Here is a 13,031-nt window from a genome sequence, read left to right on the forward strand (position 1 = left end):
TTCGTTTTTGTATTTTATTCAGGAAAGAGAAAGTGGGTCGAATAAACGGGACACACAACGAGGGTCTTCAGTAGAGGTGCATTTAATCGATTACTTGATAATCAAATGTGACCTGATTACCTGAAACGAGTCACAGCGAGGAAAATATCAAATTAAGTATTTGATGTCAATGTAAAGTATAAGATGGGGCTTTAAAAATGATACCACAGTCATAGCTATTTTGAAGATATGGCTGTTTAAATTACAGCTTTCCATCTGCCTTTTTCTGATCAAAAACCTGAGAAAATCACATTTTAAATTGTCTTTGCTTTTTTGGGGTGTGATGTCATTCAAAAGTTTTTACAGTAAAAGGGATAGTATGATTCTAAAGTTCAATTTAATTAAAGGCACTTGTACAAATATATACAACAAAGAATTAACATATTAGATATTCTAAATTCTGTTTTTAAAATCCGAAATATTGAACTTTAATCCATGTTTTTGTTACTTTTCCCTATTTATGTGGATGATGAAATTCGGGAAAAGTGTTATCAAATGTCATTTCTTTCAAAATAGCAAAAGTTGAAAACAAAAGATATCATGATTTTCTTGTTTTTTTTTTCTCCGTTTTCGGATGAAGCTAAAATGGAACATTACAACTTGCGACTCATTTCGGCAGAGCGGGTCACAAGTGAATCTTAGTTTTAAAATAATTTAAACAAGGGGCATCCTTTACGTATGTTAGACCTCTATTGATTTACATGTAAAAACAAGGAACCCTTTTTACTGTAATTTAACTGACATATCAATCTTTTTTAAAATCATTCATTATTGTATGTACATAATACATTTTAGAATACCTTCTTTGAATATTTAATTAAAAACTTACACAGGGTACGGATTACGTATCATTTGAAGAAAGTGTTTTTTAATGAAGGTTGGGGGCCGCCCAAAAACGGAGATACAGCTGCAAATGCCCCCTATGATAGTTTGGATATGTCTTGTTGAATACAACTGTGTACAGTTTTAATTAAAAATTCTAAAAATCTTCAAAATTCTCACTTGACAGTAATTGGCAGTTACTTGTCTTTCATGTTAGAAGAGCAACTCATTATGAAAACTTAGTACTTTTGGAAATGTCTCCCCAAAATCTATGAAAGGATTACATTTTAATCAAGGAATACATTTTGAGATTCTCATAAACTCTTTTGGGGCCTGAGGATGGCAACATTTTAATTTAGTATGTTTTTCATACTTTCTTACAAGTTAATAAGTAACAAAGGTACAATGAAGATGCAGGATTTTAGAATAGAATTTTGGTCATGTTTTTTTTTTTTTAATTAAATTAATAAAAAAATTAGAATTCAGGGTGTCTTTTTTTTTCATTTTCAAATCAAGCTAAATATAATTTCCAATATTTTTAGAATACAACGATTTATTTGTTTCAATGTTTTTTAATAAATTAATTCGGTGTAATTTACTTTTATTAGAATCCAGTTTTTCACTTTTTTAAAATCAGTTAATACATTTGATATCATTTTCTACTTTTAAAGACAGGGTTTTCCTTTTTTCATGTTTTTTTTAATTAAACTTGAATTAGTTTCCTTTTTTTTAATGCCCGTGTTTTCTTTTACCAATGTTTTTAAAATTAATTTTGATATATTTTTCTTTTTTTTAAATGCACTGATTTTTTTTGTTTCCATATTTTTGTTTAATTTATTTAATTAGAAATAATTGACTCTTTTAGAATACAGTGATTTCCTTTAATTTGGTTCATTAATTAATCAGAAAAAATAATTAAATGAAAATATTTTTGTTGCAGCCTTCGTTATTAGTTACTTGGTCAAAAGCATTTTTTTTAACTGCAAAAAATATTGTGAAAAACTATTAATACATGGACCCTAAATTGAATAATAATTATATGGATGAACACCTACAGAAAAGTAGCCATACCACTAACGCATGGAATCTGATCTAAAGCTTGGTATCCAGGATATGGCATAAATACATTGAACAGCTTTCCATAGCACCTTTTTTAAAGGGCCATAAACTTTCCTGGACACGATCCGTGAAATGCACGGGATTCACAGGCAATTAAAACTCAAGACGCATAAACATAGATATGACTCAACCTGCACGTACGCGTGAAGAAATGAGAAGACCCCCGAAGATGTTGAGAGTAGGATTTATAATATTATGGACTGTATCTACGGCAACGGGGTGGCTTCTTTTTTCTCAGGGCGTGCCCGAGACCCCTGCCATGACCCCGTCAGACTTGGTTTGCCCAAGTTTTGGGGTTGCCACGGCGGCAACGCTTCCCATTAGATGACCTTGCAGTGCGTCTGGGCCACCCGGACAACTCCCGGCACAACTCAGCTAGGGGAAGATGCGGGTTAAGTATGGGGGGGATGGACGGGCTGGGGCGATTGAATGCCAGCTGGCTCACCTTTTCGATACTCCTCGTCTTGGCACACTGTCCTCGTGCAGATCTCGTTGTTGATCACGTAGACGCGAGGGAGGCTGGGAGACAAACAGAAAAGGATTACAGTGCTTAGAAAAAAAAATCTATTGGTCTGCAAGGGACCTGAGAATGGGCCGTAGGTTCACCTTCCAACAGGACAATGATCCTAAACATAAAGCAAAATCTACATAGCAATGTTTTAAAACCAATAATAAAAATCTGTTAGAATGACCAAGCCAAAGTCCAGACCTCAATCCTATATAGCATTTGTGGAGATGAAAAATGCAGTGCACAAACAATCACCATCAAACTTCAAGGAACTTGAGCTGTTGTGTCAGGAAGAATGGGGAAATAGTTCTGTTTCAAGTTGTGCAAAATTTTATTGAGACATACCTTGTGGCTGTGACCGCAGTAGAAGGAGGTTGTACAAGGTATTAACTCAAAAGGGGCCAATTTTTTTCAAGCCCTACTTTTCTTTTAATTGTTAGCACAATATAAAATGTCTAATTCATCTGATTTATTTTCACAATTGTGTCTCACAGGTTGATTTTTAGAAAATAAAGTATTTTTATGTACAAGTTTGAAGCCTCAAGTATGGCAATATGTCAAAAAGTTCTTGTAGTACTTTTCAAAGGCTATGTATATATGCAACACGCAGAAAACGCCTTTCATCTTGAGGTTGGGGATATGATATTGAATCATGATCTTAAGAAATTAAGTCAAGTCATGTGTACTTGTATAGCCCTTAAAATGTTAGATTGTCTCCGGTTACGGCAGTCCCTGGCCTGGATCAGGCATATATTTTCACTAACGCAACTGTTATCTGAAACATGTTAATTTATGGATACAATTAAATCAAAGAGCATAACCGTATAATAAATGCAATACTCTCAGCTGCAATTTGAGACCTTTCACGTCCATATCAAAATAAGAATTACACTCCTTTTTCAAGGGACCAAAAGTAATTGGAGAATAAACTTAGAGGGCTTTAATTGATTCAAAAGGCTCCTCCTTTGTTAACCTATCATCAATTAAGTAGTGAAAAGGTTCAGAGTTGATTGTAGGTGTGTGGTTTTGCATTTGGATGCTGTTGTTGTGACCGCACATGTGTTCAAAGGAGCTCCCAATGGAGGTGAAGCCGGAGATTCTGGGACTTAAAAAAGAAATCCATAATAGAGATAGCCAATTTTTGGGGGGAAGCCAGATCAAAAGTTTGGTACATTCTAAGAAAAAGAACTCCTTAACAAGCCAGTCCGGTTCTATGGACAGATGGGACACCTGTACCAGAATAATGGTAAGCAAAAAGTTAGGAGAAAAAAAGGGATCAGCACATGATCCAAAGCATACCACATCATCTGTGAAGCGTAGTAGCAGCAGTGTGAAGGCGTGGGCATGCATGGTTTCCAAGGGCACTAGGTCACTTGTGTTCATTGATGACATTACAACAGATAAAAGTAGAAGAATGAATTCTGAAGTATACTTTCTGCTCAGATTCAGCCAAATGCTGCAGAGGTAATTGGATGGTTCTTCACAGTGGAGATGGACAATGACCCAAAACATACACACAATAGTCACCCAGGAGTTTTAAGGCAAATGGGTTGAATGCTCTGCAATGGCCAAGTCAGTCTCTAGATCTCAACCCAATCCAGTATGCATTTCACTTGCTCAAGACGAGGCTACAGGCAGAAAGACCCACAAACAAGCAACAACTTGCGGTTGCTGCTGTAAAGGCCTGGCAAACCATCAAGGAGGAGGAAAGCCAGCCTCCGGTCTTGTCCATGGCTTCCAGACTTCAGGCAGTGGTTGCCTACACAGGATTTTTAACAAAATATTGATAACTTTTTGTTTAGATTCTGCTTAATTTTCCAATTACTTTTGAGCACTTAAAATGTGCTGTGTTTGAAAAAAAAATGTCTTTGATTCCTTCTTTTTCAGTCGGATAATGTTGTCCACAGGTATTTAATTTAAAGTCCAATGTGGTTGCATGTTGAGCCCAACTTGTGAAAACTGTGTCTGTCCAAACATTTTCCAGGCTAACTGTATAATATTCAAAATGATTTATGACCTCATTCAATCAAATAAATTAAAGTGTGCGTTCCCTACAGGTTGTAGCCGTCGGTGTTGTCTATAAATACGTACCTGTAAATGCAGCGCTCGCCCACGCATCTTTTGATGGGACGATGGACCGAATACATCCTGGTGCACGGGTACATTTCCTGCCTGCAGTCTACAATGCACACACACGCGTGCACATTAAGGAATTTTATAGAAAATAACATCTATTACATTGCTAAATGTCATTCACAAAGCTTTATATATATAAATATATAAATATATATATATATATATACTGTATATATATATATATATATATATATATATATAGCGTAAATTCCTGTGTTACAAAACATTACCAAAACAAAACTGATGTGTTTGTACAGTTTTCTGAATTTTAGTCTGTACAATGAGTTTTGTTTTGAGAATGTTTTGGCATACAGTGCTGTTAGAAATAATAGCAGTACAATGTGACTAACCAGAATATCTCAGGTTTTATTGTATTTATTTATTGTTACGTGCAAAACAAGTTACCAGTAGGTGCAGCAGATTCTCAGGAAACAAACAATCCCTAGCATTCATAATAGGCATGCTCTAAAGGCCGTGCAATTGGACAAATAGTTCAAAGGGGTGTTTAAAAAAAAAAAAATAACAACGTCAACTGTTGACTGTAAAAACTCAAAACTATTTTGTTATACCAAAAGGTAGGATTTAGCAATCCTAATATTTAGTTGCATGACCTCAGTTTTTTATAAACACTTTACATCTGTGAGGCATAGAGTCAACCAGCTTGTGGCACCTTTAAGTTATTACTTCACGCCATAATGTCTTAACATTCCACAATTCATTCACATTTCTTGGTTTTGCTTGACAAACTGCATTTTTCATATCACCCCATAAGTTCTCGATTGGATTGAGATCTGGAGATTGGGCTGGCCACTCCACAACATTATTTTTTGGGGTTTGGAACCCAAGACTTTGCGCGTCTACTGGTGTTTTTGGGGTGATTGTCTTGTTGAAACACCCATTTCAAGGGCATAAGGCAAAATTACCTCAAAATTATCTTGCCTTACTCAAATTGTTCAATGATCTCTAGTATGCGACAAATGGGGCCCAAGAGCAGAGTAGGAGAAACATGCCCAGACCATGCTACACTGTCTTTATTGTGTACTGAGGTTCAAATTCAGAGTTTGGGGTTCGTCTCACACACGGTCTGTGGCCCCATGACCCAAAAAGGACAATTTCAACTTCATCCGTCCACAAAACGTTCCTCCATTGTTCTTTGGCGAATAGTAACCTCTTCAGCACATGCCTTTTTTTAACAGAGGGACTTTGCGTGGGATGATAGAAAATAAATTTGACGTCTTCTAGCTGTCAGAGCACTTACAGGTAACTGAACCTTTGCCATTCTGGGTATTCTCCGGTCCCCTTTAATAGTGGTCTTCTGTTTTCTTCCACGTGTCTCTGTTTTTTCTACCAATTTTAAGGCATTGGAGATAATTTGTACCTCTTTTGATTCTTCCCTCTCCAAACAACTTTTTAATCAAAGAAAGCCATTTTGGAGCAGTGTCTTGAACAACCCATCTTCCTCAACTGCACGTTCAACGTGTGCTGGCTTGAATATCCTTTAATATTCGCCACCTGATTGTCACGGCCAGAATGGAAGTAGGACCCAAATGCGTAACGTTAATCACGTGTTTATTGAGATAAATAGGAAGGGCAGAGCCCGTGATCTGGTGGTCGCTGGACGCGGGAAGCAAGCCGCTCACAGAATCGGAATGTGTTCCGAGTGCGGAAATGGATCTTCCGGAGCAGGAGATTTTAGTGTAATAGATGGAAAAACAGGTTGTTAGCCGGGACGGGAGAGCAGAATGTGGTCGGGGTTAAAAAACGCGTCATAGCCGGAGACAAAGGGGGGAAAACGGGTGAAAAAGCAGGGCCGACAGGAGTCAGAGTCAAAAATGCTTGCCTTGTGAAAACAGTTTCGCTGACAGACTGACAACAGGCGAGTGAAAGGATGGAGCTTAAGTAGGACGGGGAACCAATCAGGAAGCCAGCAGCAGCCGGCGCCAAACGAGCGGGCACAGGTGAAATTAACCAGTCATAATGACACTGATTCCCAACCGGATTCAGGCCTGTTTTTGTTTATGTTTTTCTTCCCCAAAATTGATGAGCTCAGAGATTGGTTGCTACACTGCTATTTTTTTGAACACCCTCCTTTGAACTACTCTCCCAATTGTACAACCTTCAGAGCGTGCCTATTAGGAATGCTCGGTCTTGTTTGTTTTCTGAGAATCTACTGCACCTACTGGTAACTTGCTTGGCATGTAACAATAAATAATGTACAAAAAAAACCCGCAATATTCTTGTTGGTCACATTGCGCCGCTATTATTTTGAACAGCACTGTACATGTTAATGCAATTTTATTTAATATTTACTACTCCGTTGATTACAAATATGGACTGCAAACAAGTGTCCTAATCAAGGCCCCATGTGTTACTTGTCTTTACTGCTCATTTCCTCACCGATTATTCTTTAAATGTAAGAAATTGACTTGAATAAGTTAAAATCCGGAGCAACTTTTACAATGAAAAGTTGAGTTTCTTTTAATCGCGTGTGCTCTGTAGTTTGGAATTTACTGTAGTTTCCTACCATCATAAATTACTTTTTACTAATGTTTTGAAATATTTTAATAAAATCTCCTCGTACAAATATAATATTTCAAGATTATTTTCTTAATTAAAGTGACAATTTTAGCCCTCAAATTTTATTTTTTTATTACAAAAACATATTATTTGTATTAATTTTTCATTTTATGAAATGATCTGCATTTATATAGCGCTTTTCAAGTCAATGACTTCCCAAAGCGCTTTACATTGTGCTTAACATTTCCCAATAGCGACCGTGATCTGTGCAGCCATGTAAGGCGCTAACCTGCTTATTGGGGGTATTAGGGGTTCAGTGTCTTACCCTAAGACGATCACTCTACCTCCTGAGCTACTGCCGCCCTTCTTCCTTTTATGATTTTTCTTCAACGTTTTTATGGTCCTAATAATGTGAAATATTTTAGAAGTAGGAATTTAATTTCTTATTGTTTCTTTTATTCAGGACTGAAAATAATGTATTATTTGCATAACTGCATTGTTTTGAAGAATTATTAATACATTTTTAGAGTTTTAACAAAAGTGACCACTTTAGAAGTACTTAGTAGTCGTATTTATTATTCAGTTTTACTTAATATATTTATCAATTGTTGAATAAATGTATTACGGTACTTATATGAATTATTCTTTATTAACCTTTTCCGGTTTCAATAAAAGCGATGACTTGGGGTAACTTTGAAAACTTGTAATCTGCTGTGAAATGTTATTTGAAATATTTATTTCAATTTTCTGGCTCAAATTATATTACAACAGATTTTGAATGTTAATTTGAAATCATGTTCTTTTTTAGCTATAAATATACAAGAGGAAATATTTTAGTTTATTGAAATTCTTAATTAGGTGACAAAATAATTATAAGTAAATAATGTTCCACGCAGCCCCAGAAGTTTTAATTTTAGAACATTGTACATTATAACTTGTAACAATGTTTCTCTGGAATTATCAACTCATGCTGTGCAAGGTCTGACCAGCAGGGAGCAGTATAAGTTATCCATTGTCTGCAGCGCTTATCCTCACTGGGGTCGAGGAGGTGCTGGAGCCCATCTCAGGTATCTGCAGGCTGGTGGCAGGGGACCCCCTCAACTGATTGACAACTATTCCTATGCTCACTCAAACCAAGGGACCCTAAGCGGCCATACATGTTTTTGGAATGTGGGGAGAAACTAGAGAGCCCGGAGGAAACCCACGCAAGCACAGGGAGAACATGCCAAATCTGCACAGGAAGGTTTTGAATCCATTACCTCAGAACTGTGCCTTGGACATGCTAACCACTCATCCACCGTGGCAGCCAGTATAAGTCAAATATAATCCTATGCCCAGATTCTGAGTAAACATGTGCCAAAGTACTCATTCTTTGCATAACTTATCTCCGTGCGCATTGTTATATCCTACAAGTTGTACATTTAATTAAATATCTGAAAAATCTACCTAACCAACGGTGGGTAATAATTCACCACTGGAATTCATTGCAGCTTAGATTGAAGCTGAAAGATGTGTATTTGAAGAAAACACGCTACGGAAGCCCAAAGGATACCACTTGGCAATATGTAGCAGCCACCAATAGTGGCTAGATGTGAACCATAGCCAGCAGCAAAATTGCTCGCACATGTGGCTAGAGGAGGAAACAGTGGACAAAAGTGATTGATGCCTTAATAATGGGATTTGGTGACCATCAAATGCAGGGCTCGGCTGCGGAAGGTAAGTAACCCTTACATGCTAAAAGCATCCTTGGGACAAGTTTGGCAAAACGGTCATTTGGGCTTCCGTAGCAGCAAGATGGTGGCTAATCATGTCAGCTTCTTCCAAAAATATCTCAGGTTGTGTAATATAATTCCAAATTTCTAAACCCCAATGACTTTTCTTAAATCAAAATAATGTCTATGAGATAGTACATGTGATTTTTTGCTTATAATTTGAATATTTATAGTTTAATTTAATTATTTACACCACAAGGGGTAACTATACAATGTACACCCTGGCTTGTATTTGTAATGTTTCTAATTCCCACTGATGTACTGGTTCTTGTGGCACTTACTGGCAGGTAGGGTGCTCCCTGGAGGTGATTTAGTGTCCTCTGGAGTCCAGAAAAAAACATAAGTGAGTCATAATTTGTGCAGACAGTAAGAAAGTCAGAAACTAAAGAAGAGTCTTGTGTAGGGCTACAACAACGAATCGGTAAACTCCATCAAAATAGAACATTAAAAGCTAAAGTGTCTTTGATATGACACCGAGATAAACCACCAAAGATGGACCATGACCGAGTGTTTTAATTCCCTACTTCAGATAGTGAAAACTAAAAAAGTACATTACAATCCATTGATACCATGTGCCAATAAGTTTGCGGAAATGAAGTGCATAAATGTTACACGATATAGTTGTTTATACATGATGTAAATCCTTTTAGAAACCGACATCGCCTTGTTAATCCTGCAACATTGATGTACATGGATTGGACATGCCATTGTGAGGGACTACTGATGACAACCAGATCCCACAACTAAAAGTGCCGCAGGAAACCCAAAAGAAGTATCATTTTGCTATATTTCTCAATTTGAAAGAAACGCAAGATATCTCTGTAGAACACTTCTTAATGAACTTACATCTCTTTTAGCCTTGTATAAATCTTAAACACACAATTTGATTATAGATTCGCCGTGTCGCGTGATTTATGCGCCACTGAGGACTTTCCGTTCAATCTAAATGAGAGTAAAGTTGAAAAGACGTACTTTTAGTATCCGTTTGGCACAGCAGAGGGCGCTTCAAGACCATTTTTTATAAATTAAAAAAAAAACACATATTTGCATTTGCATTGCATACATTTGTAAACATTTTTGTTTATTGTTAAGCTATTTGTCAAACACTTGGATTTTTGTTTCATATTATTGAATATTTTGTTAATTTGCAACAATTTTTCCAAAACTGAAATATTTTAATAAAAAATAAAAAGTGTTTTTTTTTTTTTTTTTTTATCTGAATAATAAAAATATCTCCATTATTAAAATACATTACCGCTCTCCTGTGCTCGGACTACAGCCGCCAGCCCTGCGAATACACAAAAGATCAACAACAATGGAGATGAGCATTTATGTTTTTTCTTAGTACGCACGAGGGCGACGGGAATGTTGGGAATATTTGTTGTGCTGCGTTACCATGGAGACCGCAGAGAAGCAGGAACATGGAAAGTTTTCCCATTGTGAGACCTGACAAACTGGGGAAGCCCAAAAAAGGTATTTTCATTCATTTTAAAAGTATTCGGTTTTATTGCATTTTTTCTTATTCAAAGCAAAGTCAAAATTATTTACAGTTTCTTTTTCAAGAAACTTTTCGAGATGGTAAATTTATCAAACAACTGAGATGACACGGTCGCGTAAATGAACTCATCCCCTTGTCATAGTGGGTGCGGCTGGCGCAACCAATCACCGTCAAGCTCGTGGGATACGGTAATACATTGGACGCCATTTCTCAATTTAACAATTAAAATAACAAACATTTTGCTCACATAATTACATCACTTAAAATTTCCTTTCCCTTTAACCTCCTCTCTTTTGTCTCCCACTCGCTTTCTTGCTCTTTCTATCCCTCTTCTCTCTCTCTCTCTCTCTCTCTCTCTCTCTCTCTCTCTCTCTCTCTCTCTCTCTCTCTCTCTCTCTCTCTCTCTCTCTCTCTCTCTCTCTCTCACTCTCTCTCTCTCTCTCCTTTTTAGTCTTCTCTGTCTTTCTTTCTTTCTTTCTTTGTTCCTTTGTTTATTTCTCCCTTCCCATCTTTCTCTTTCTCTCTCTTTTGTTTATTTCCTTCTTTCTTCTTTTACCGTCTTTCCCATTTTTCTTTTTCTTTCTTTTTCATTTTCTCTTTATTTTTCTCATTCTTCCTCTCTTAACTTTTTTATTTTCCCCCTTCTTTCCTTTTCTTTGGTCCATTTTTCTTTTCTTCCTTGCACCCCTTCATGCTTCTCAACGTCCTTACTTTATTTCTCTATCTCTTTTTTCTTTCCTTTCTTCTCTCCTCCTCTTCTTCCTTCCATTTTTCTTTATTTCATTTCTTACTTCCTTCCCTTTTTGCTTCTTTCCCTTCCTTCTTCCCTTCTTCCTTCCTTTCTACTCTCCTTTCTTTTTCATTTGTATTTTTCCTTTCCTTCTTCCTCCTCTTCTTGCTTCTTTTCCATTTCCTTTGTTCCTTTCCTCCTTTCTTCCTCCCTTCTTTGTTTCTTTTTTCCTTCCTCCCTTCATCCCTTCTTCCTTCCTCCCCTTTGTTCCTCCTTTTGTTCCTTCCTTCCTTCCTCACCTTCTCCCCATCCTTCATTCCTTCTTTTATTCCTTCTTTCCTTCTTTCCACCCTTCCCTTCTTCCTTCCTTCGTTTCTTCCTTCTTTCTTCCCTTTCCTTCTTCCTTCCTTCCTTTCTTCTTCCTTCCATCTTTCTCTTCGTCCTTGTTTTCATTCATTCGTACTTCGCATTCCTTCTTTTTTTGATTTCGCTCCTCCTTTGCTCTACCCTCCTGACCCTCCACCTCTCCCCTTCCTTTCTCTAGTTCATTTTATCCTTCTTGATTTGATTGTTTCTATGTTTTTTTCCCTTGCAATCTATTATTCTAAAACTTTTGGGAGTTAAAGCTTGAACCTTTTGCAACTCTTTAGACTTGTCGTCAAAATGATCTTTTTCTGAAATTACATAAGCTAGAGACGCAAACACAGCTCCATTCTTAAGGACCTATATATCTACTTTTAACATTTTCAAGTAACTCCTCAAGTAACATCTCCTGGCATATTTAGCTATAGGCCCAATTCAAGGCCTTAGCCTCCCCTCCATGACTCTGAGATTTATGAAATATTTGCACTCTGGTGTCATTTAATAAATACTGATTTGTGAATGCAGAGCTTACCCAAAACAAATCTTTTAACAGGCTTCTCCCTTTTGTGACAAGAGTTGTTTTCTCACATACCGCTCCGCATCATTCCTCTTTCGATGTGTCAGAGCAGCTTAGTCCAAGTCCTGAATTCTCTCCAAAGAATGTGTGTTTTTATTTTTTGTGTGCGCCCTACATGAGCACCGCTCTTTTCCCTTTGTCATTCGCGTACATTCTTTTACTTCATTTGGACGAAGGGACATCTACCAAACGATCACTTTTGGGGAGTTTGGTTTGGAGCTGTATATAGGTAAAATAGAATTATCTTCTCAAGATTCACTTCAGCTATATGAGTATGATAAACAGACAGAAGACTGCATAAATATAAACGATTCTCTTCAAAAATTTGGTGCCCTCAGAGGTAAAAAAACAAAGACAATACTCACAAGTTTTGCCGTTATCCGAAGCTGTTTTTGGTAACGACTCCTTTGTCCTCTTGTTGTTTTCTCCTCCTCTCCTCTCCCTCCTCCCTTATCCTCCATCCCTCCGTTGTTTTCATCATTTGTCCCTGCCCCGTTCCAACTCGTTTAATGGATAACACACGGTGGTTGTGTTCGAAACTATATTTTATTAATTTTTATTATCAGATGTCCCTGATTTTCATCTGTTAATAACAATTTTATGAATCAAGTCAAGTCATGTATATTTGTGACGCCCTTAATCTCAGAGTCTCAAAAGGCTGCACACACCACAGATTATTGCAAACCACAGATTATTATGACACCATCACCTGATCTAAAACCTACATGAGGGCAAGGAAAAACTCAAAAACCTCAGCATGAGGTAAATGAAGAAACCTTGAGAAGATAATCGCCCTTCCAGGATGACCAGGCTGCAATGGATGTTGCAATAACAAATAATATACAGATATTGTCAACATAAAATATGGGTTATTCATATGCTATAGAATAGAAGTGTGTTTAAGCCTAGATTTAAACATTTCCACTGAGGTTGCAGATCGAATCTCAGGG

General features: G+C 37.0%; 1 protein-coding gene across 1 annotated transcript; it reads right to left on the minus strand.

Moving 5' to 3' along the window:
* Positions 1 to 12,543, minus strand: mfap5 (microfibril associated protein 5). The gene is made up of 7 exons (XM_088326906.1): positions 12,447 to 12,543; positions 10,309 to 10,367; positions 10,169 to 10,201; positions 9,195 to 9,233; positions 4,580 to 4,667; positions 2,426 to 2,499; positions 1 to 2,355 (listed from the first exon to the last, which is right to left on the minus strand). The coding sequence occupies exons 2-7, from the start codon at positions 10,349 to 10,351 to the stop codon at positions 2,249 to 2,251; spliced, it is 384 nt and encodes a 127-aa protein (XP_088183032.1). The 5' UTR covers positions 10,352 to 10,367; positions 12,447 to 12,543; the 3' UTR covers positions 1 to 2,248.
* Positions 12,544 to 13,031: the final 488 nt, after the last annotated feature.

This window comes from Urocampus carinirostris, chromosome 2 (genome assembly GCF_059441175.1).
Source record: "Urocampus carinirostris isolate Australia breed hairy pipefish chromosome 2, RoL_Ucar_1.0, whole genome shotgun sequence".
NCBI classification, from domain to species: domain Eukaryota; kingdom Metazoa; phylum Chordata; class Actinopteri; order Syngnathiformes; family Syngnathidae; genus Urocampus; species Urocampus carinirostris.